This window comes from Leptodactylus fuscus, chromosome 6 (assembly GCF_031893055.1).
Source record: "Leptodactylus fuscus isolate aLepFus1 chromosome 6, aLepFus1.hap2, whole genome shotgun sequence".
NCBI lineage: Eukaryota > Metazoa > Chordata > Amphibia > Anura > Leptodactylidae > Leptodactylus > Leptodactylus fuscus.
In genome coordinates, this window is record NC_134270.1 from 130,718,480 (window position 1) to 130,742,642 (window position 24,163).

A 24,163-nucleotide genomic window follows, 5' to 3' on the forward strand; every position below is an offset into this window, starting at 1 on the left:
CAGGGAAGCTGGGCAATGAGTATCATGGTGGATTGTAGTGTCGGCCTGTGTTTCTTCCTGTTGGCTGTCCTGCGTGTACATATATGATCCGACAAAAGCTGTAGCTCACTCCTATAAGGTTCAAGGCTTTGTTTAAGATGCGGCTGTATTAATAACTATGGTAGTCTTGCCTTGTATTGAATAAAGCCTTATTCTTCATGATGGAGTAATGCAGGTTTTCTTCTAATGTAACTTTTACTTGCCTCTAAAATGTGTGAGCCTGGAAAATGTAGCCTGATAGTTGGTGTGCAGAAGGGCCATTGTTTTTACTTGGTCATGTATTACCTTCCATTGTTAAGCTTTCACACAATCTAAGTGGTAGCGACCTTTCATGGATTTTGGCACAGGTGGTGTTATATACCGCTGGAAAGCCGACAGTACGCTGAATTCAGCGCACTGTTAGCTTTTCACCCGGAGCACAGAACGTGAAAGCCATCAGTACCGTAGCTCTTCACACTCAGAAGGGCGTTTCTGTCAGTCTGTCAGGAACATCCTTCTGCACAGCAGCGCTTATAGCGCTGTACTGTGAGACCGGGGAAGAACTCCCCCTCCTGATAATACTCGTCTATGGACGAGTACTATGAGCAGAGCAGCGTTCCTCCCCGGTCTCAGAGCACAGAGCTATAGGCGCTGCTGTGAAGAAGGACGTTCCTGACAGACTGTCAGAAATGCCCTTCTGACTGTGAAGAGCTACGGTACCGAGACCAATAGCTCTTCACCCGGGCACATATCGGGAAAGCCGATAGTGCGCTGAATGCAGCGCACTGTTGGCTTTCCAGTGGTATATAACACCACCTGTGCTAAAATCCATGAAAGGTCCTCCTTAACATTAGACCAGGCAATAAATGAAAAGTCATTTTGTGACGAATCTGATGTAACTGTGCATCTTGTCATTTTTTTTTTTTCCTACCTGAATGCCATCACTTCTCAGTTTGTGTATTGTCTGCTGGGTCATTCTGGATGTTACAACTGAACAACATTGCATGTCACTTGTAGTATTTGTGATGATGCCTTCTACCTGTAGTAGGATACAATAATACATGAAGGCACATCGGGTGCTATGAATATGTTTCATGGTATGAGTTAGTCACTTCTTTATGTATGAAAGGGACCGTTCAGCCAGCAAAAAGTCTATCAAAAAATAGAACTGATAGGGCAGGTTCACCCAAGAGCCCAGTCTCCGCTTTGTGGGTTTCTGTCTTCTTCCCGAGAAACTGGACAGAAGACAGAAACCCAGCAATCAGTGTCCACACATGAGCGTCTTATGGTCTCTGTGGCAAAACTGTTTTTTTTTAATGTTTTTTTAACCGGACACAAAGTCCTGCATGTACGACTGTGTCCGGTTAAAAAAAAAAAAAGTTTTTGCTGAGAGGCAGAAGACGCTCACGGGCGGACTCTTTGCGAATGGGTTTGAAAAATGACTGCCGATTTCACTGTTGTTCCAACACATCCAAGCTCCCCACTTTACTTACTGATCCCTCTGGACACACATGAATTGACCACGCAGCCAGTCACTGGTCACAGAGGTGACCGACTGTCGTTTCCTTTATAGTCAAGAGGGATCAGGAAGTAGATACAAGTGGGCCTCACGAAGTATTGCAACAGGAAGAAAGTGTGTGTGTGTGTGTGTGTGTGTGTATATATATATATATATATATATATATGTGTGTGTTTATGTTTGTGTACATATATCTATCTATGGGGATTTTCAAAATGTGAACAAAAAGGTATATAGAGTATAGCAGTAGCTACCACACTCACCAGCAGTCAACTAAAGTACAAAGTGCAGGCAGTAGCATAAGTCATAGTGTCAGTCAAATAGAATCCGCAAGAATGTAGCGTAGAGGTAAAGAGAAACGAAACTCTGTGATTAGAGCAATTAGAAAATTGCCTAGCACAATCCTGTGTGTGTGTGTGTGTGTGTGTGTATATATATATATATATATATATATATATATATATATATATATATATAGTATATAACCCTGACAATGGAATAACAAATGTAAATCTCACACTAAGAAGCTATTCACACAAGCATTTCCTGCCATTGTGCTGGCTGTTTGTTTTTTAACTTACAGTAGACAGACCCATGTAGGTATAGAGGAACATGCACACATGTGTTTTATTAATAGGTCAGTGTTTCAGATCCATGAAATTCAGTGCAAGTCCCAGCCTTTTGTCTCTGTTTTTTTCAGTGATCACTCATCCATTCTGTTTGAGACTGGTTTCAGACTGACCGAAACTGCGACATGAGACGGTCCGTGTGTGCGCCAGATTTCCCAGCCTGTGCTGTTGTGGGAAACGGTTATCTAGCTTTTTAGTCATTACTGTTGCTATCAGACCCTGCCTGTCTTACATGTTGCCCTGGACAGTATTTTACAAGGAGGGAGGGACACTTCACATCATAGTTGACAATAATGCAATGAATCTGTCTCTGGGCATAGTGTACATGCGGGTAAATCTGGCACACACCTGGACGGAGACTCGATTAGTGTGAAACCGACCATCAGTGGAAACTGAACTCTCCATTATTCAAGTACATAAAAACTGACAACCCCGTTTGAATAGAACCTAAGGAATAAGAATTACAGCAGAACATAGATAATTTATGGGATGTGAGAGGAGGAGACAGACCGTCCCGTCCACCTGCATTGTGTTTACACGCAGGATATATGATGGTTGCATTTCTGTAGACTTCTTCCCAGTCGCACTACAGACCTGTCCCACCTCTTTGAGCTCAAACTGGTCTGTAACATCAGCAGATGTCATTGCTTCCAGCTGCTTCCTGGCCATATGGATCATGTCTAAAAACAGCCGGGTTGACTGAGCAGCTGACGTGCCTGCTTGTTGTTGTAGTTTGGAGAGGAGCGGGGTTTATATTTTTCAGCAGAATACTTTCAATTCTATTGGGGATTCTGAAGCATTAATATATGCTAGCTTTGAGATCAGACTGATAGTAGCAGCATTTACACAAGGTACTAGAATTTATTTGTATTGTAACAGTACCCAGAAGGACCTACAGAGACACTAACTGTACACTATATAGTAGAGGTCCACAACTAGTCCTAGCTTATACATTTCCTATGTAAATAATTTTCCTGCCACCCTGTACCAAACACTAACTTTAAGATTGACTGGCCCTCTTGCAGCCACAGGTTAAAAAAGGGTGTTCCTGCTGACTTGTCCACACTCTGAATGCACCCAACTGCATAAGGTGGTTTCGTTGGCAGCAAGGTTGCACTTTGACACGCGAAAGATACTATACCGTCACTACATCACTGACAGTCCTCTACCCATATAAGGGCCTGTTCACACGGGCACAGAGGGGACTGGTTATGGTGCGTAATCCACGTCATAGTCCGCCCCCTCACATTGGTGGTCTATGAAGACCGCCAGGCTGCTTTTTTCCGTGAGTGGCAGTGAGTACATCGAAAAGTAGCATACAAAAAGAATAATAATAATACATTTTATTTATATAGCACCAACATATTCCGCAGCACTGTACAATTTGTAGGGTTCAGATACAGACAGATACAAAACAAAGAACTTCATTTCACACAATAGGGCTGAGGGCCCTGCTCGCAAGAGCTTACAATCTATGAGGTAGAGGGGGTGACACAAGAGGTAGCAGGGGCGGCATTGCTTATACAGAGGTCAGACAATGTTGTAATAGAGGTGACTGTCATTACACAAATAATACTGTATGAACCGTCACTAGTGGTGACCTTTAACATGTGGACGGAGCTTGAACAGATAAGTTAGGCTGAAAAGGCATCATATCAAGTGGGGTAGTGTGGGAGAGGGGACAGAGGAGGGTTAAAATTTAGGGATTCTAATTGTAGTACCGAAGGGTTTACATTAGGAATTGTGATAGGCCTGTCTGAAAAGATGTGTCTTTAGTTTGCGCTTGAAGCTGTAGAAATTGGGAGTTAATCTGATTGTCCGGGGTAGAGCATTCCAGAGAAGTGGTGCAGCTCGGGAGAAGTCTTGTATACGAGCGGGGGAGGTTCTGATAATAGAGGATGTAAGTGTTAGGTCATTGAGTGAGCAGAGAACACGGGTTGGGTTGGGCGGTAGACAGAGATGAGGGAAGAAATGTAGGGAGGTGCGGCATTATGGAGAGCCTTGTGGATGAGGGTGATAGCTTTATATTTTATTCTATAATGAATAGGCAGCCAATGTAGTGACTGGCACAGACCAGAGGCATCGCTGTAGTGTCTAGCCTGATAGATGAGCCTGGCCGCCGCATTCAGAATAGATTGTAGAGGAGACAAGACCGATTAGTAAGGAGTTACAGTAGTCAAGGAGAGAATGAATCAGAGAGACCATAAGAGTCTTTAGTGTATCTCTGGTAAGGAAAGGGTGTATTCTGGAGAAGTTTTTGAGGTGGAGGTGACATGAACGTGCGAGTGATTCAATATGGGGGGTGAAGGAAAGGTCTGAGTCAAACATGACCCCAAGGCAGCGGGCATGCTGCCTAGGAGTTATAGTAAGGCTGGAGACTGCAATGGATATATCAGGGACAGATCTATTAGATGGTGGAAACAGTAGTAGATCAGTCTTAGAGAGATTTAGTTTCAGATAGAGCGAGGACATGATATTAGAGACAGCAGAGAACATGGGTGAAACCAGAGAGAAAATAAAAATAGGAAAACCTAAAAATCAACCCGAGTTGGGAAAGAAAATGGAGAGAGATGCAGCGCTACAATGGGTTACAGATCCGCCTGAGGGGGGTAGGGGGAGAGCAAGGGTTCGGTCTAGCTGAATACAGTGGAAGGCCCGGGATGCTCGACCCAAGGCGCCCAGACCATATTAGGGCTAGTTCACACGTGAACTGCCCGCGCGGGTTTTGACACAGAGAGAGATGCGTCAAAACCCGCCCACCGCGACCATCGCGGTCGTGGCTTTCACCTCCGCTGTCGGCTCAAATGAATGAGCCAACATGGAGGGTGCTGCAGCCGGGCGGAAGCCGTGCGGCGCAGCCCGGGCGGAAGCCGTGCGGCGCAGCCCGCGCGGCTTCCGCCTGAAGAAAGAACATGTCGCTTCTTTTCTCCACTAGCAGCAGCCCGCCGCTAGCGGAGAAAAGAAGCCCGGCGGTCTCCATAGACCACCATTATAAGGGGAGGTTTTGGACGCGAAATCCGCTGTCAAAAACCTCCCCTTATACTCACGTGTGAACTAGCCCTTAAGTAGCGGCCGGGTATCAGATATAATGGAATTAATCTTCTCATAGAGCATATGGTATCCACCCTTCACATGACCTCAGCCACTCAGAGAAAAGATTTTCCTTTAAATATTTTTAAAGCGAACCCATCACCAGGTTTGGAGACAACCACCTGGATATCCTTATAAGCCTAGTAACATAGCATATAAGGTTTGATAGACACAAGTCTTAACATGTTATCCTACCAAGTTAATCCAGAGGACAGCAAAAAGAAAAAGGTTGTCACCAATTGCTTTAGACGTATAAGCTGTTCCCTTGTCACAGTCAGGCCGAGGTGTAAGGAGAACATTAGAAAGATCTCTGTCCAGTCCATTTATATATTTGTATGATGATGTTGCCCTTACTTTGATAGCTGGTCTTTATAGGCTTTCTGCACATTGTACTGAGGATGTGACTACATGTCACTTAAGTGCACAAACAGAGGGGCTGATGGGACTTGGGACCCTAAACCTTGTCTGGATAAGGACGTGCTTCCCTTTAATACGGTATAACAGTGCTGCTGTATAATAATTGCCTCTTCTACCACCAGCTTCTCTGTATGTGGTTTCATAAGTTGTCTAAAATTCAACCATTTTCATCCTCTTACAAGAGAAAATCGACATTAAAGATTCATAAAGGGCGGCAAATATACAATTACAGAAATCTGTTCCAGCTCTAATCTGGTCCTTTTAATATTGCAATTCTCTATAATAACCTATCTTCTGAAATCTGAAAAATAGATTTTTTTTTTTCACCCTACGTCAAATTACAGTTTCATTTTTATAGGAATATCTATTCATCTGATGGGAGGAGAGCGCCATCTATAGATATTCTGTGTAATTGCACAATCTCTGCAGTTGCTTTGAAACCTTCTTTCTCTCATGTTAATGCAGATATATATATATTTTTTGTTAGACTGCTCAAGCAAAAACGCCAGTTACTATGGAAACCGAGCAGCTACATTGATGATGCTTGGGAAATTTCGGGAAGCTCTGGAAGACGCTCAACAAGCTGTTCGGCTCGATGACACCTTTGTCAAGGTAGGTCCTACATCAAAGTGTCTGTATATATCTTGTCATGCTGGTTTTCTTGGTAGGGTTGCTGCAGCTAATTTTTTTTCCCAGACGTGGTGCAGCCTCTTGAAGCATTGCTTATAATGGCCGTCTCACCTTATACATTTCTAGGGTCATCAGCGAGAGGGAAAGTGTCACTTGACTCTGGGAAATGCTATGGCTGCTACACGTTGTTTCCAAAAGGTATTAGAGCTGGAGCCAAACAATGAACCGACACGGCAGGAGGTAAGAGGTGCTATATACAGGTTTGTTAATACACACAGGGTCAATGTGCTGGACCAGTTCTTGCTATTTCGTGTATGTTTCTCTGTATATACACGTGGAAGAGATGCTTGTTGCGTTTATGAAATTTCAGCTTTTTTTCTTCTTCTCAGTTGAAGAATGCTGCAGCTGTCTTAGAGTATGAAAGGATTGGAGAAGCCGACTTTGAAAAACGGGATTTCAGAAAGGTTAGCAAACTATTGACTATGGATATGAGGCCTTGAACAGCACCATCTCGCTATATAAGTATTGGTATCTAACATCCCACTGTAATGAATATACCTACTCAAGAAACTTGCATATAGGGGCAACACGGTGGCTCAGTGGTTAGCACTGTAGCCTTGCAGCGCTGGAGTCCTGGGTTCGAATCCCGCCAGGAAAAACATCTGCAAGGAGTTTGTATGTTCTCCCCGTGTTTGCATGGATTTCCTCCCATTCTACAAAGATATACTGATAGGGGGAAAAATGTACATTGTGATTATATATATATATATATATATATATATATATATATATATATATATATATATATATATCCCTATATGGGGCTTACAATGTACATAAAAAAGAAACTTGCATATAACCAATGGAGATTCGACATTTATCATCTGCACTTTGGTGAGACAATAGTAACCACTTGCTGCTCCATTCACTTAAATGGGACCGCCTGAAATGTCCAAGTGTTATGTTTTGGCTACACCTGTCTGTCCCATTAATATGAATGGAGCAGTCAACAATGTCGGTCCTTACCACCACTTTCAGAACTCAGGATCAGTAGGATCCCACACACCAATGAGTAAGTTGCTACCTATCCTTTGTACGTAACCCAAAATAAAATAAACTTGCACAGTAAAAGCAACAGGGCTCTTTGCTTTGGTCATCCCCTTGCAGTGGTATGTAGTGGGCGGTTAGTCATGTAATGATGTCATATTAATCTGGACAAATTTTTTTTCCCTGCAATAGACATTGCTAGTGTCAAATATTGAGCACCTGCAAGTCAGGGGTAAAGGTTTCGGGCTTTTGCCTCATTTTATATGTAATGTAATTATCACCTTAATATACAGTTTCATTATTATTTTATTTATATATAGCACATTATTTTATATAGCACATTATTATTTTATATAGCACATTAAATCTATGGCGGTTTACATACAGTACACAAAATATACAAAAACAAATTTAATACTAACAATGACTGACTGGCACAGTGGGGTAGAGGGCCCTGCCCGCGAGGGCTTACAATCTATGGGGGAAGGGGGGTAGAGACAGAAGGAGAGGGGGAGACTGTACAGATGGCAGTTCGGTGATAGTGTTATTGGAGGTTGTAGGCCTTCCTGAATAGGTGAGTCTTCAGGGCCTTCTTGAAGCCTGTGATTGTGGGGGACAGTCTTATGTGTCTTGGTAAGGAGTTCCAGAGTATGGGGGATGCACGGGAGAAATCTTGGAGACGGTTGTGTGAGGAGCGGATGAGAGCAGAGCGGAGTAGGAGGTCGTTGGAGGATCTGAGGTTTCGTGTGGGCAGGTAGTGGGAGATCTGTGGAGGGGCCAGGTTGTGGATGGCTTTGTATGTTAGTGTTAGTATTTTGAGCTCCATTCGCTGGGCAGACGGGTAGCCCATTCATCAGTCATCTTCATTGCCCTAATGAATTGTCTGGAATTTTCTCCTACTATTAGTGGGATTAGTCCTGAACAGAACCATGAATTGAATTATGGCTTCCCCTAGTTCTACAGCAGCCATTGTGCAATAAAGTGAATGTCCAGCTTTTAATACCTCTTTTAAAAAAAAAAAAAAAAAATCCTCCCTGATCAGTCTGGAAACTTCCTGCAGGCTTTACCCAATATATTGATGTGATTGACATTTCTCTTTTGTTCATTCATTTTGTTAATTGCTAAAAATACACAGTTCTATTTTAGAAAGCATTCCTTCCACTGCTGCCTAAAACTTTTGTCCAATACTATGCATTATAATATTTGTTCTCACTGGCATTCCCCAGTAACAGTCCCTAAAACAGTCTCTGGGGTTATTCAAAAATATTGCCATTCCTGCCCACACTTTGCAGCCTTGCTTGTTGAATGTTTGTGGGTATTTTGTGTTATTTTTTCCCTGTTGGTCCACCCACACTGATAGGCATGCAGAAAGGAGGGTGGTGACTGGCAGCGGGGTGACATTAGTCACAGAAGAGGAACAGGATTTGGTATTGGGCTGTTTGCATGTGTTAGACTTCCAAGCTCAAAACAGTGTTAAAAGGAGGAGGTCCTCTTAAAGGCAGCCTTCAGTCTTAAAGACTAGTCTTTGAAAAATTAGTTTGCGCTAAGGCAGCCAAAATGTAACTAAATCTGTGTCTTGTATGCTGTTTATAGTGCGGTTGCAGTTAGACTGAGTGTATACAATGCCTACGCACTTAGAGGAATGTTCATGTCAGGAAAAGTCCTTGGAATGCATTTAAAGGGGTTATACCATAAAAATATGTATTTCTTAGGGCTTGTTCACATCTGCGCCTGATCTCTGTCTGCAGACAGAAGATGGAAACCTGACAGACAGTGTCTGGCCGTGAGCGCCGGTGAGCGTTTTATGCTCTCCACAGCGAAACCGTTTTTGTTTCTTTTTAACCGGACACAAAGTCCTGCATGTCCGGTTTAAAAAAACGGTTTCGCCACAGAGCGCACAAAACGCTCCCCGACGCTCACAGCCGGACAGTTTCCAAGCCCATTCAAATGATTGACTTTGAAAACTGACTGCAGGTTTCCATCTTCTGCCCAGTTTCGGGCAGAAAACGGAAACCTGCATTACGGAAGCTGTGTCGCAGAAGTGAGCACGGTTAATTCTGTATCAGTGAGAACCAAAGCTCCTACAATTCACAAAGGATAGGGATTAAATAATTTCCTCCGCTAACAACTCTGTGAGCCCCCAATTGTCAGATGACGCCATTTTGCAGTGGCATTGTGTTTTGGTTTTCAACTGTATAGTAAGTTGCGGATCATTGTGCTTTCCTATACTGAGAGCCATCCCATAAAAAGTATACTTTGGTGACAGGTGCCACTGGGACCCTGTGGGTGATGGATATCATCCGGGACAAGCCTCCATATATCTGTAGCTTATATGCCCCACGGCAGTCTTATTGTTTACAGTGTCTGTGCCCATAATGAGAATGAACATCCAAGCTGTAGCAGTGTGTAAGATCAATTTTACTTCGGTTCAAAGCCTTCATATTCTGTTACTCTGCTCTCTTTTACTTGCGGCTTTACTAATACATTTTGGAACAAGTCACACATACTGTCATAGTGGTAATTTGCTTACTTTGCTTTATGTCAGGTTGTGTTCTGCATGGATCGAGCCTTAGAGTTGGCCCCTGCCTGCCATCGTTTCAAAATCCTCAAAGCAGAATGTCTGGCGCTTCTTGGACGCTACCCAGATGCTCAGTCTGTTGCTAGGTGTGTATATGCTTATTTAAAGCTTGTACTGCTTACGTATATGTTATTTTTAATTAATAAAGTTGAAATTGTGGCTTGAACCTGCAAGTAGTAGGATCAGCAGTAAATCTCTTTAGTCTAAAAATGCATGGACTCTGTATGTTCATCTAAGGGTATGTTCACACAGAATTTTTTGCATGCGGAATGCACCTAAAAATCTGCTTGAAAAAATGCCTCTCAGGGCTCGTTCACATCTGTGCCCAGGAGTCCGTTCTGCAGGTTTCCATTTCCTGCACAAAACAGGGCAGGAGACTGTTACCTGCCGGCATCTTTCCAAACCTATTCATTTAAATGGGTTTGAATAGTGTCCGGCCGTGTGCGCCGGTGAGCGTTTTTTTTTTTTACTCTGTCCGGTTTAAAAAAAAACTGATTCGCTGCGGAGAGCATAAAACGCTCACCGGCACTCACAGCCGGTCTCGGCATGACAGGTTTCAGTCTTCTGCATGCAGAAGACGGAAACCTGAGAACGGACTGTCGAACGCTGGTGTGAACCCAGCATCATTCAAATGGGAGTCAGTAGCGGTTTCTTTTCTCCAGCTGATTTTCATGTCACTTTTTTTTTTGTTATCTTCTGGTCGATTCTGCCTTGAAAAACCCATTGAGATCAATAGGAGGTAGAAAAGAAACATGACCCAACAAAAACTGCGGCAAAATAATCATTGTGTAATAAACCTGTGTCAAAAACTTACTAATCTTGAAGCAGATTGTTTTCAACTTGCAAACAACTATGTGAACATACCCTAAGTGTGTATAGGTAATGCTTCTATAGTGATTGATTAACCCCTTAACGCTCTGGTCAGTAATAGTACGTCCTGGCAAGTAGCATGTTCGCGCTCAGGTCAGTACTATTACTGACCAGTAATGGCGCCGGCACAGAAGCTGTGCCTGCGCCATTACACCCGGCACTCGGCTGCATTACACAGCCGAGCGCCTGGACGAGCTGTCCCAGTGAATTGCCGGTCGGAGCTCCGCTCCGATCGGCGGTATTAACCCTCCCGATGCCGCGGACGCATGTCCGCGACATCGGGAGCGTTTTCTGTGACATCACACACACCCCCCCCCCCCCCTGGCACCCCCCGCGGCGAGATCGGGGGTGCCCTGATGAATTTTATGTAGCCCGGGGTCTGGTTAGTTGACCCCGGGCTGCTAGGACCCCTGCTTACCTGCTTGTCCTGCCGTGATGCCCGGAAGTGTGTCTGTGCGTCTGCAGAGACACACTTCCTATATAGCCTGCAATACATGTGTATTGCAGGCTATAGTACTGGACCAGCAATCAGAGTATTGCTGGTTCAAGTACACTAATAGGAGAAATAAAAAATGTGAAAAAAGTGTAAAATTACCTTTTTCTATAGCAAATGAGTTATTAAAAAAAAAACACCTAAAAAATAATAAAAACAATGCATATTTGGTATCGCCGCGTCTGTAACAACCTGTACCATAAAACTAAAACATTATTTCACCATTATGGTAAATGTCAGGGAAAAAAAAACGGAAAAAAAACGCCGGAAATAATGTTTTTTTGCCATCTCACCTTAAAAAATATGCTATAAAAAGTGATCAAAAAGTTGTATGTACACCAAAATAGTACCAATGAAAAGCACAGGTTGTCTCGCAAAAAATAAGCCCTCAACCAACTTTGTCATTTGAAAAATAAAAATGTTACGCATCTCAGAAGATGGCGATGCAAAAAACATTGATTTATGTCCCCAAATGGGTTTTTGATTCGGCAAAATTACTAATGCATAAAAAAACCTATAAATGAGGTATCGCCGTAACCGTACCGACCCGCAGAATAAAGTTCACATGATACTTATGCTGTACACCATGTGGAAAAACATTTAAAAAGTAAAATGCAATGCCAGAATTGATTGATTTCTTTTTATCCAGCAAAAAAAAGTTAATAACAAATAGCCAATAAGCTATAGGCACCCAAAAATGGTGTCATTACAAAATGCATCATATCCCAGAAAAATAAAAGCACTCATATGGCCACATCAACACAAAAATAAAAAAATATAGCTTGAATAATGTGAAGACAAAAAACCCCCAAAATCGCCAAATGCGTCAGAAGGGGAATATATAAGTGGTGCAGGCGTATGTCAGGGTACAGACCAGTTTTGCAGCTTACAAGAAAAAAAACAATAGAAGAGACCCCCAAAGTGACCCCCCCCCCCCCCCCAATCATAGGAGCTACTGGGACATAATAGGGAATTTGGTGCTTCCAATGTCCTCTGCACCGCTTACATATTACCTCTTCACCATCCGCTGTGCATTCACGTCTGGGATACTAATACTCACTACACCCCCTGATAAATTCTTTGAGGGGTGCAGTTTCCAAAATGGGGTCACTTTTGGAGGTTTCCCACTATTGTGGTACTTCTAGGGCTCGTTAAATGCAACATGGTATCTAAAATGCATCCTAATGAAATTGCTGCCCGAAATCCCTAAAGGTGCTCTTTGATTTCTGAGGACACGTATTGAGTCACGTTGCACAGAAGGGCCACATATGGGATATTTCTACAAACTGCAGAATCACAGAAATAAATATTATGGTATGTTTTGCTGTTAACCCCTTCATTGTTACGGAAAAATGTGGTTTGAAATGGAAAATGTGCATAAAAAAGTGACTTTTGGAAATTTCACCTTCATTTTGAAATAATTCCTGTGGAACACCTAAAGGGTTTATAAAGTTCCTATATACAATTTTGAATAGTTTGAAGACTACCGTTTCAAAAATGGGGTCATTTATTGGACTTTTCTATTATATAGACCCCTCAAAGTCACTTCACAACTAAATAGGTCCCTAGAATACAAAATCTTGAAATTTTCTTGAAAAATCTGACAATTTGCTACTAAAGTTACAAGCCTTCTAACTTCTTAGAAAAGTAAAAAGACATTGAAGAAACAATACCAATATAAAGTAGACATATGGGAAATGTTAATTAGGAAGAATTTTGTGTGTTATGACTGTCTGTGTTTTCACGAGAATAACAGAAACTTTCAAAATTGATAATTTTATGAAATTTTCAGTACATTGTCCGTTTTTTTAACAAACAAACGCAAAGTATAATGACCAAAATTTACCACCAACATAAACTACAATGTGTCACGAAAAAACAATCTTGGAATCACCTGGATAGGTAAATGCATTATGAAGCTATCCTCACATAAAGTAAATATTTGAAAAACAGGGTCTGAGCCTTAAGGCCCAAAGTACCCTGCGTCCTTAAGGGGTTAAAGAAAAAAAAAAAAACTTTAAAGGGATTTACTAGATTAGAAAACCATGACTGCTTCAAAGAAACAATGCTTATCTATCCTGAGCTCAGTGTATTGGGCTAACTTGCAATACCACACACATTCATTGGACAATTGTAGAGCAACTTTTAAAAGATAACCATGTTTTTCTAATGTTGGACAGTCCCATCAGCTTAAAGGGATTTTCCGAGATTTATATGTTGATGACGCCTTAGGGTAGGCCCTCATTATGTAAGCAACAGGTGTCTGAAACACAACTGTGTGGCATCCTCAAGCATCTGATTAGCGGGGGTCCTGCGTATCGAAACCCCACTGATTGCATATAACCTATATATCATTAATATAGAAGTCCAGGAAAACCTCTTAGAAGGGATTTTTTTTTTTTTTGTGATATTTATGACCTATCCTTAGGATAGACCATCAGTATCAGATTAGTAGAGGTTTGACACCCGGCTTACCTATATTTAACTGATTGATAAGGCTGTGGCATTACATGTACTTGATGTTGCAGCTCAGGCCACGACAGATGAACGTGACGTCACTGACGTGGAAGGGACAGCTGATTGGCAGGGGTCAGATACACAACACCCCACACGATCTGTTTTTGATGACAATCCTAAAAATAGTCCTAGAAAAGCCCCTTTAATAACAATTCTTAATATTTCACAATAATCATTGAATACTTCAAGTAAAACTGTCATTTCTAATCTGCCCCTTTTATCTTTTTCTTAGTGACATTTTACGGATGGACTCTACAAATGCTGATGCTCTGTATGTGCGGGGTCTCTGTCTATACTATGAAGACTGTATTGAGAAGGCTGTACAGTTTTTTGTTCAGGCCTTGAAAATGTTCCCAGATCACCAGAAAGCACGACTAGCTTGCAGGGTATGTATTGTTGTATTTAAGTTGCACATATATATCTGGACCTTCAAGAGGTTTTCTCACTACGAACACTTAACCCCTATCATGCTCTCCTCTGGGACCCTCTGCAATCATGACATTGGGATTCCAGAATGCCCCATGTAAATCAGGTGGGGGTGTGGATGTATAATCATGGCTTCATTCACTTCCATGGGAGATTTTGTGATCACTGAGGGTTCCAGTAGGCAGACCCCTAGTGCTCAGACACCCCCTATCCTGTGCATAAGGATAAGTCTTAGTGGTGGAAAACATTCTTTAAATTCATCCACATTACCAGGTAGTGTGCCAAGGTGGGAGAATGTCATCTTGGTCTAGAGTTCTGTATAATGTATACTCAGTCACTGACTACACTGACTTTTGTAGCGCTACAAAAAATATCTGCAAATACATCCACAGCAGTGCTAAATATTCAATCACTATTCCCTTGTGTACATTTTGCTTTATTTTACTTACGGCTTATTGTATCACTGTTATTTACATGCAGTGACTCTATGGAAAATGTACATTTGAGCACCACATATTTGACCAGGTAATAAATCACTTCCACATCCAAGGTCAGTGGATGTGGAAGTGATTCATATATGTGGTGCTCAAATGTAGTTTGGGTGAGTTTTATTTGCTGGCTGAACTACTCACAGGGAGGGGTAGTGAGCTTGTAAACGAAACGTCACAAGCAGTGCCAAATTTAAACAGGATATATAAGATTATAGGACAATAAAATTGCGTACAACTCAATGAATGCATTTGGACTCTGTATTGAAAATTCATCAGTAGTGCTTCAAAAGATTGCAGTGAAATCCTGATCTTATTGGAAAGGGTTAACTGTATCGAGCTCTGTAATGTCCAGTAGAGCGCCAGTAAGCACTTATATGGCATAAATCTATGCTATTATCCTGTCTATTGAATTGGATGTCAGTATAAGGAAAAAAGCAGAGTATTATACCCCCCTATCTTGGCATTCAGTGCATTTTTTATGGTGAAGAGTGGGGGCGGGGGGAGCAACAATATAAGCTATAACTACGGCAGTGAGAATGAGCCCTGTACTTAGCTTTTTCTATTCATAACATAATGCTGTACCTACATGTTTCAGAATGCCAAGGCCTTAAAAGCTAAGAAGGAAGAAGGTAACCAGGCGTTTAAAGAAGGAAACTATGAACTGGCCTACAGACTTTACTCAGAAGCCCTCAGCATAGACCCCAATAATATCAAAACAAATGCCAAACTATACTGTAATCGCGGCACTGTCAACGCAAAGGTAAGTCCTAGAATGGAAGCATGCATCACTTATGGTTGGTGGCATCTGTGGTATGTAATATAGCATCGCATATCAAGAGAAGATATGAAGTACTGACAATTTAGGGGGACTATAACCCCCCCCAACCCCATACTATCAATCTGTGTTCATGTATTAAAGGGGTTGGCCACTTTCAGACCAATATTAAGAGACAAATGTTATTGATTATACAATAAAAAGATATACAATTTTCCAATATACTTTCTGTATCAATTCCTCACTGTTTTCTAGATCTCTGCTTGCTGTCATTCATTCTGTTACTTCTAGAGGATAAAACTCTGACCATGGTCATGTGATGTACGGTCCATGGTCATGTGATGAGTACACAGGTGCCGCTCATTATAGTCACAGCACAGTAATCAGTCATCTGCCTGGTAATCAGCTGTGCACCTGTGTGCTCATCACATGACCATGGACCGTAAATCACATGACCATGGACCGTACATCACATGACCATGGACCGTACATCACATGACCATGGTCAGAGTTTTATCCTCTAGAAGTAACAGAATGAATGACAAGCTGTAATCTAGAAAACCGTGAGGAATCGATACAGAAAGTATATTGGAAAATTGTATATCTTTTTATTGTATAATCAATAACATTTGTCTCTTAATATTGGTCTGAAAGTGGCCAACCCCTTTAAAGGGAACCTATCAATGAAAGTAATTTTTTTTCTGAGTACCACGTAGGAATAGCCGCCTTAAGAAAGGCTATTCGTCTCCTACTTTTCATCGTCTTCTCCGCGCCCTCCACATACTCAAGACCTACAGGAGCGTACTGTGCATGCGCACATATGCGGCCAGCCACCAAAAATTGGCTGCCCGCATGTGAAGTCAACTCTACTTGCGGCCCGCGGCAGAGACGACTTGCACATGCGTTTCACTCACCCAGCCGGAAGAAGACTGTGAAGACGGCGTTCCTGACAAAGATTGAGGCGGCGCTAGAGCGAGTTGCCTGAGCGCGGAGGACCGCCCCTAATGCTGCAAGAGAACTAATTTGCATACCTACAAGTTCGGAGATTGTAGGCGAACGGGGGCGCGGAGGAGACGACGAAAGGTAGGAGACAAATAGCCTTTCTTAAGGCTATTCCTGCGTGGTGCTCAGAAAAAAATGACTTTCAATGATAGGATCCCTTTAAACTAAATATGGGTTAAAATGCATTTTTTGCTGGTTGCCTGTTTATCTGCCAGCGTTCTGGGCACCATCACAACGCTGATGTGTCTCCTTCATGCATGACCGTAGTGGCGAATGTCCCATATCCGTGCAGCTAAGTAACTAGGGACCGATTGGGGACAAACTTTATCCCCTATACATAGTACAAAAATAGAGAAGTACGTGGTGGCACTACTAGTTCTCAGAAACAATGCTTCGCAAGGTAAAAATGACGACTGACCGATGTATGGATCTTCTAGAGTATCCTGCCTCTACATATGGTGGTGCTCAGCGTCCCACAGCAGAATGCAGTATTACTTCATGTAAGGCTTGAGAAAGCGCTTCTGTGAGCGCAAAACGGCTGTTGCCTCGATGCCTGTATGTCATTGCCCCCTCCCAGGAGTTGTTTTTAAATGTACCTAAATAAAGGACTGAGTTTTTAAGAAGAAATCTGCCCTGCGGTGCGTGCCCTCCGGTTTCTTGGCTTCTCTGTTTTCGCATTTTTCACCTATACACATTGGCTGTTATTATTTCACCGCAGACGGTAGGAGATACTTATAAGTACTGATAAAGGCTTAGAATTTAACTCTAGGTAAGACTTGGATAAAATGCCTATTTTGTAGTATTTTATATAATAGGTAACCCCTATTCATTGAGCCATGTGCATAGCTGTATACGTACTACATAGGTAAACCAAGGAAATCATGTCACTTCTCTCTGCCTTTTTCCTGTTATGTGCTGTTAAGTCCTCTTAGTAGTTACTTTACATCTATATTCTCATGTCACTTCAACAGCTTAAGAAACTGGACGAGGCCATAGAGGATTGTACAAATGCCGTAAAACTGGACGAAACCTACATCAAGGCGTATTTACGGAGAGCACAATGGTAGGGAATTATAATGTGTAATGTAATATTACTTATGTGTCTGGTTTTCATATTAATCGTTAGGTATCATATAGTAACAATACCAGGTGCTGGAATTCCTATGTGACACACTGTTTTTATCAGCCCCCTGCCAGGCAGTTTAAGAACCGAATGAATGAATGAAATGGCATGTTCTGCTGGTCTGAATCAAGGCTACATGCACCTGTGCAGTGTCTGGGTCAGTGCATGGACCACACGGATTGTTGTCTGTGTGTCATCCACAATTTTCGCTGACCGATACATCCAAATGAACTGGCCAAGCAGCAAATATGGACAGATATAGGACCAGCACCATATAACTCTTTTCTAAGACCCAGACATACATCGGTAAATGCTACGGATAAATACTGTATGGGCCATAGAAATGTAACGGTCTGTACTTTTCTTCACAATTGCAGATAAAATTTAGTTTTGCAGGGGTTTTTTTATTTTTATTTTATTTTTATTTTTTTTTTAGAACCTTCAATATAGTCACACATAATGAGTCTCGTCCTTTTCTTCAGTTACACAGACACAGAACAGTATGAAGAAGCAGTTAGAGATTATGAGAAGGTTTACCAAACAGAAAATACAAAAGGTAAGTTTGACCTCCCTGCTCAAAGCTTCTGGATATATTATATATTGTTACTATGTGCTAGATAGAACATCTGTGTTTAGTCTTGGACAACCCCTTTTAATGGGGTTTCTGGTCACAGGATTAAAATTAGGATAGGGCTTAGTGGTGGTGGGGTCGAGAGGAATCTGCACAGTGGCTCAGTAGTTAGTACTGTAGCCATGCAGTGCTGGAGCCCTTGGTTTAAATCCTACCAAGGGCAACATCTGTAAGGAGTTTGTATGTTCTCCCCGTGTTTGCAAAGGTTTCCTTTGGGTACTCTGGTTTCCTCCCACACTCCAAAGACATACTGTTGGGGAATTTAGATTGTGAGACATTGGGACAGTGTTGACAATATCTCTAAAGTGCTGTGGTATATGATGGCGCTATATAAGAAACAAAATAAATAACCACTTCATTCAGATCATAGACTTATCACCTATGCAGTAGATTTTTTTGTGTACCCCTCCCTTCAAAGGAGATTTCCATTTGGACATATTTATCACTTAACCACTGGATAGGTGATAAATGCTGGACCATTGCTGGGATCGACCCCCAAAGATCTTCAGCAGGACACATGCTCCTTTCAAACTTTCCCATCTACAGTCAGACCATCACAGATCTAACATTTTATTATACTTCAGGTTGAAAATACATCTTTAATGGACTTTTCAGGGTTTTTGAATGCTGGTCCTTTCCAGGGGATATTTCTTGAGTTTGTTTGGTGGGGGTCTTGTCCTTGGGACTCCCACTGATCAGCTGAGCGAACCTTGTTTTTCCAAGTACAGTAAACTCTATCTATACCGAGGAATAAGCCAAAATAAAGACCAGAATGGAAAAGCATTAACTGATGATGACAATGAGTTTATTTTCGCTTGCATGAGCGAGGGGTAGCTGTCAGAGACATTACACATGTTGGCATATCTTAGAATTTTTTGGGCAGTGCCATTTTAAGCGCATAGTTTTGGGAAGTTGGTGGTCCTGGCAGAAAGCCAACATTTGTGGAATACATACCCCAGTGTTTATTTATGTGTCATTATGTGTTGTGGGGGAGGGAATGGCAGATGGCGTGCCACTGTACCAAGAAGAGCCCTCGCTGGGTTCTCCACATTTGTGAGCAAACAATAGTGTATGGGGAAACAATGTAGCTTTTATTAGACATTTTTCTCCTAACACCCTTTTCTCACCAGAACACAAGCAATTCCTCAAGAACGCACAGCTGGAATTAAAGAAGAGCAAGCGGAAAGATTACTACAAGATTCTAGGGGTAGACAAGAATGCGTCAGAAGATGAGATCAAGAAGGCGTACAGAAAACGAGCGCTTATGCATCATCCAGGTAATAGGAGACCTCTGTGGTAGTTTCTTATACGGTTCATCCACCATGAGCTGTCTATGTAGAATTCACACTAATGACCTGGTTTTACATTGTCGTCTTTATTCCACATTGCACCACGTTGGGGGCCAAATGTACAATTGTATTGGCATTAGTCTGAGATTGAACCTTATTTATGCTCACCTTGTGCTTGGTATTGGCGGTTCATAGATCTGCAGCAACAGTTCCTCTGGTTTCTCTCTTTTAGACAGACACAGTGGTGCAACAACAGAAGTCCAAAAGGAGGAGGAGAAGAAATTCAAAGAAGTTGGTGAGGCCTTTACAATCTTGTCTGATCCGAAGAAGAAAGCTCGCTATGATAGTGGGCAGGACTTGGAGGAGGATGGCATGAACATGGGAGGTAAGAGTTGCTTCTCGTCTTTGGTTGAACTTTATTATCCAATCATACATTGTTATGGAGGCCTCAAGCAGACTGGACATACTACTTTGGCCTGTGGTTCACATTGTCAGATGTGACTACTAGGGAACACAATAAAGCTGAACGGGAACATATTTCACCTGTCCCACTGCTGGGACCCCTAACAATCACAAAAAAGGGTCCCGTATGTGTATGAAGCAGTAGTGGCCATGCCATGCTGTTCCTCTACATTTTATAGGACTGATGGAGCACAGCTTTATGGCTTTTGTTTACAGTGCTGAAAGTTGGTCAGTGGACGACCATCTTATTCAGGTCCCAGAGCCATGTTGGACACAGTTAATACTTACTGGTCTCTCCTACCACACTGCATCTTACTTTTCCCCTTTACATGTGAGCATGTCTGTGTCCAGATGGTGTGTAACCCTGATATAAAGGATCTTCTCACATCTACCCATTTGTTCTCACCTCAAGCAATAATAGTAAAATATATTTTGGTTTTCTTTCAGATTTCGATGCCAACAACATATTTAAGGCATTCTTCAGTAGTCCTGGAGGCTTCAGCTTTGAGGGTGAGTTTCTTGAGTATATTTCATTTTGTATGGTAGCTTACACGAATTAAGTAACACCTGCCTACATGTGTCTGCTGTGTATGGAAAGTCTATGCACAGGAGAACTATGGAAACAATCTGGTAAGGCAGGGCTATATAGGACAAGCATGCATGGTCAACAAATCCTTCGTGCAACCCAGATCCTGCCTTCCTTCTTCCCATATTGTCAGGAGCCATATCTGGAGCTCTGTTGGTGAGCCGGACTGCCTTTGAAGTAAAGCTCCAACTTTATCAAGAATAAATAGAATTAGTAACTAGAGATGAGCAAGTACTGTTCGGATCAGCCGATCCGAACAGCACGCACCATAGAAATGAATGGATGCACCTGGTACTTCCGCTTTGACGGCGGCCGCTTAACCCCCCGCATGCCGGCTAGGTCCATTCATTTCTATGCTAGCGTGCTGTTCGGATCGGCTGATCCCAACAGTACTCGCTCATCTCTATTAGTAACATTGAAGGGTTGGTGGGTAAAAAAACCTTCTCTACTTAGCAGGGGTCTGCAAGTGTCATTCACAACAGTCTATATTCTGTCCTTGTTACTGAATGCCAAACTGTACCTTGGGCAACTGCTTGAGGTGCGGTTGTCTCTTGTTATCATTAAATGGGCCAGAATTCTTTGTATCTATTAATGGCACATATACGTAGTGGCCCAAAGTGTCTTAGTACCATATGATGTCTGTCTCTAATGCAGAGCTTCCCTTTAACCCTCTTCATAACTTGCATTCAGGTTGCAAAATAACTAACCATAAAAAATGTAGTTTTGTGTTTAATTTCTAAGAGGCTCCAGTTTTACACATTTTTGTTCCATGAAGAATGAACTTTTCATGTGAATTGACAGTATTGTGCCCATTATGTAAGGAGAAGGGTATTCAGTGTACACTAATAAACCAATGCAGACACTGTACATCCATCTATGTAATGTGCAGCTGCAGCTCGAGAGACCCTTCTCTTGACACCATTATATAGACAATACACATGCTGTACTCTCCCTGTGGCATGGCCCTTGTATTCCTTGTTAATGACAGGGCTGTCGTACAGGCTCAGAGCAGGGGGGGCATCTGGTGACAAGCCGAGATAGTTAGGATTGCTTTACCTTGTTCCAAATACCACATGAAATCCATTCACTTCAGTGTATTCATTCCCTCTCAATCAGCGATACAATCATGTCCATGCTATAGGCATACAGTGAGGTACGTAGTGACTGCCATGATGCTATTAAGCATAGGGAACGTTCATGGAGTTGTTATAGTGTCGGTAAAATCTTCTGGCGCTCCCTGCATGGAGCGGCACCTTTATCTTTTCATATGCACCTTGTGCTGTTTTTATATATATGTTTTAGAAATCTTATAAATAAAGTATTAATTGCATAAAAAAAATTCCAAGTGAAGAAATATATAGCTCAGAAGCGGGATGCCGCTGTACTGCATTGGCATCCTGTCGCGGCTAGCCGTGCGGAGAATTCACACGGTGGAAAAGATTTCCGCCATGTGCACATACCCTGAAAGTATTTTCTACCTCTCATTGCGGTTTCCTGTCTGATACTTGTTAAAATTAGAAACTATTCACTAATTATTTCTTTTCTCTCTTTCAGCCTCCGGACCTGGAAACTTCTTTTTCCAGTTTGGTTAACAAGCCAATGTCCCTGGACCTCCATTCTCCCAAAGTCTTGTACCCTGCCCACCTTTCCATCCCCCCCCCCCCCATTCCCTGTCCCTTGCCTTCTCTGTGTTTTTAACCTGGAATACGGACATTATTTAATCTGACTTCTCAACGTTAGCAGCATCATTATGTCTGTTTATTAGAGAAGTGTATTTTTTTTTTTTTTTTTTTTTTTAATTAATATTATTTGACTCCATCTTGGTTTAAATACCTCTCCGTGTGCTCATGTGTGAAGGAAATTCTGAACGAGGCATGAATGATATTCTCAAATAAAACGTAAGAGCCTGATAAGACCTGAGTATAACTTTGTTGCACTGTCTGCAGGGTGTGGGGCGTGGGAGGAGGGCGCGATCCATTTTTTTTTTTTCCACTCCCCTCTTTAAGACTTCAAAGCTCCAACATGGAAGGTTGTGTAATTCTCCAGGATGACCTGTATAACCGTACATTTGGATTCCTTTATCGTGCTTCAGAACCACACATGGACTCTGGTTATCGACTCTGGAAGAGCATGGCTCTAGTTCACACAAATCTGGAAGTTGCATAGTGTTTTATTGTAGCAGAACTGGATCTAGTAACTATTGCAGCTGCTGATCTGAGCAGATCAGAACGGGATAGCTGGAAATCTACTTGCATTTTGACACAAGACTTTTGGAATTGTTCAGAATATCTTAAACCTAGTCCCCATTAAACCTTCCCCATGCAACCGCATTGTTTTCCAGCTGGAACACATTGGGACAAGATAGGAAAGCGATAAGTAAAACCATCCTGGACTCTTTCAATGTTTTATCTGGCTTAGATCTTGTTTTTTTATGTGTTTAAAGTATGAGTTAAACATTATAACCACACGGGCTGCAAATAGAAAAAAAAAAAAACCTTAAAAACAACTGCACGTTTCTTTATACCTTGAAGTGCCATCACTTGGGATAGTGTTTCAGTAGATAAATGTCCAAATATGGAAAAATAAATAATGTTGGCTAAAAGTTATTGTTCCACCTAATAAATAAACTTATAATGTCTGTCCATTCAAAGCTCCATTCACTGCAAAGTTACCATTGTAAATATGAAGGATTTCAATAAAAACCATTTTAAACCATAGCATTGCTTTACATGTACTACATAAAATGGCATTACAGGGAGTCATTATGTAGCCCAATGATGGTGAAACCAAAGGTGACACTCCAAGAAATGATGGGTGATAAACATTGTTGTGTGTCCCCTTCCATCAGGCGACCAGACGTGATAGCCTCATGGGATAAACTGCGTGTCAGCATTTTTAAAAAATTTTTAAATCTGCAGTTACTTATTGTCTTATTGCAATAAGCAGCTGCTGATCATTTTGACTCGCCTCCTCTAGGCAGCGCTACACTTGCATGCTGAAGAATGCGCATCCTGGTGTGCATTGCCTACTGTTAACCCTGAAGGCAGGTGAAGTGACAACTTTTACTCACGGGGGGGTAAAAAAAGGGGAGTCATACACTGTGGTTGGGCTTTAAAGAGGACTTTTCATGTCCTCGGGCACATGCGGTGTAATACACTGCTAGAAAGCCGACAGTACGCTGAAATCATCACACTATCGGCCTTCCCGCTCTGTGCCCCCCTGCTTGAGATATCGGTGCCGGTACCATAGCTCTTCAGTGTCAGATGGGCATTTGACAATCAGGAACGCCCATCCTCACAGCAGCGCCTATTGCGTCTAACTCCCTTCTGACACTGAAGCGCTACGGTACCGGCACAGAACAGGAAAGCCGATAGTGCGATGAATTCAGCGCACTGTCAGCTTTCTAGCGGTGTATTACGCCGCATGTGCCAGAAGACATGAAAAGGCCCCTTTAAAAAAAAAAAAAAAAAAGTCATAAACGGTATGGGGGCCATAAATAGGGAGATCATATGCAGTGGGGAAGAAGGTTAAAAAAAATGGTGGGCGTATACGTGGAAGGCAAAAAAAAAT

The 24,163-nt window shown here is 42.1% G+C and overlaps 1 protein-coding gene across 1 annotated transcript in view; it reads left to right on the forward strand.

Moving 5' to 3' along the window:
• DNAJC7 (DnaJ heat shock protein family (Hsp40) member C7) overlaps nucleotides 1-23,310 on the forward strand; it is a 32,014-nt gene extending 8,704 nt beyond the window's left edge. The window contains exons 3-14 of the mRNA XM_075278308.1: nucleotides 6,161-6,285; nucleotides 6,430-6,543; nucleotides 6,693-6,767; nucleotides 9,896-10,014; nucleotides 14,041-14,194; nucleotides 15,321-15,485; nucleotides 17,474-17,565; nucleotides 18,108-18,181; nucleotides 19,387-19,533; nucleotides 19,778-19,930; nucleotides 20,455-20,517; nucleotides 22,148-23,310. Of these exons, the coding sequence (XP_075134409.1) occupies nucleotides 6,161-6,285; nucleotides 6,430-6,543; nucleotides 6,693-6,767; nucleotides 9,896-10,014; nucleotides 14,041-14,194; nucleotides 15,321-15,485; nucleotides 17,474-17,565; nucleotides 18,108-18,181; nucleotides 19,387-19,533; nucleotides 19,778-19,930; nucleotides 20,455-20,517; nucleotides 22,148-22,185 (1,319 nt within the window). The 3' untranslated portion in view covers nucleotides 22,186-23,310. The remainder of the gene's footprint in view (nucleotides 1-6,160; nucleotides 6,286-6,429; nucleotides 6,544-6,692; nucleotides 6,768-9,895; nucleotides 10,015-14,040; nucleotides 14,195-15,320; nucleotides 15,486-17,473; nucleotides 17,566-18,107; nucleotides 18,182-19,386; nucleotides 19,534-19,777; nucleotides 19,931-20,454; nucleotides 20,518-22,147) is intronic.
• Nucleotides 23,311-24,163: the final 853 nt, after the last annotated feature.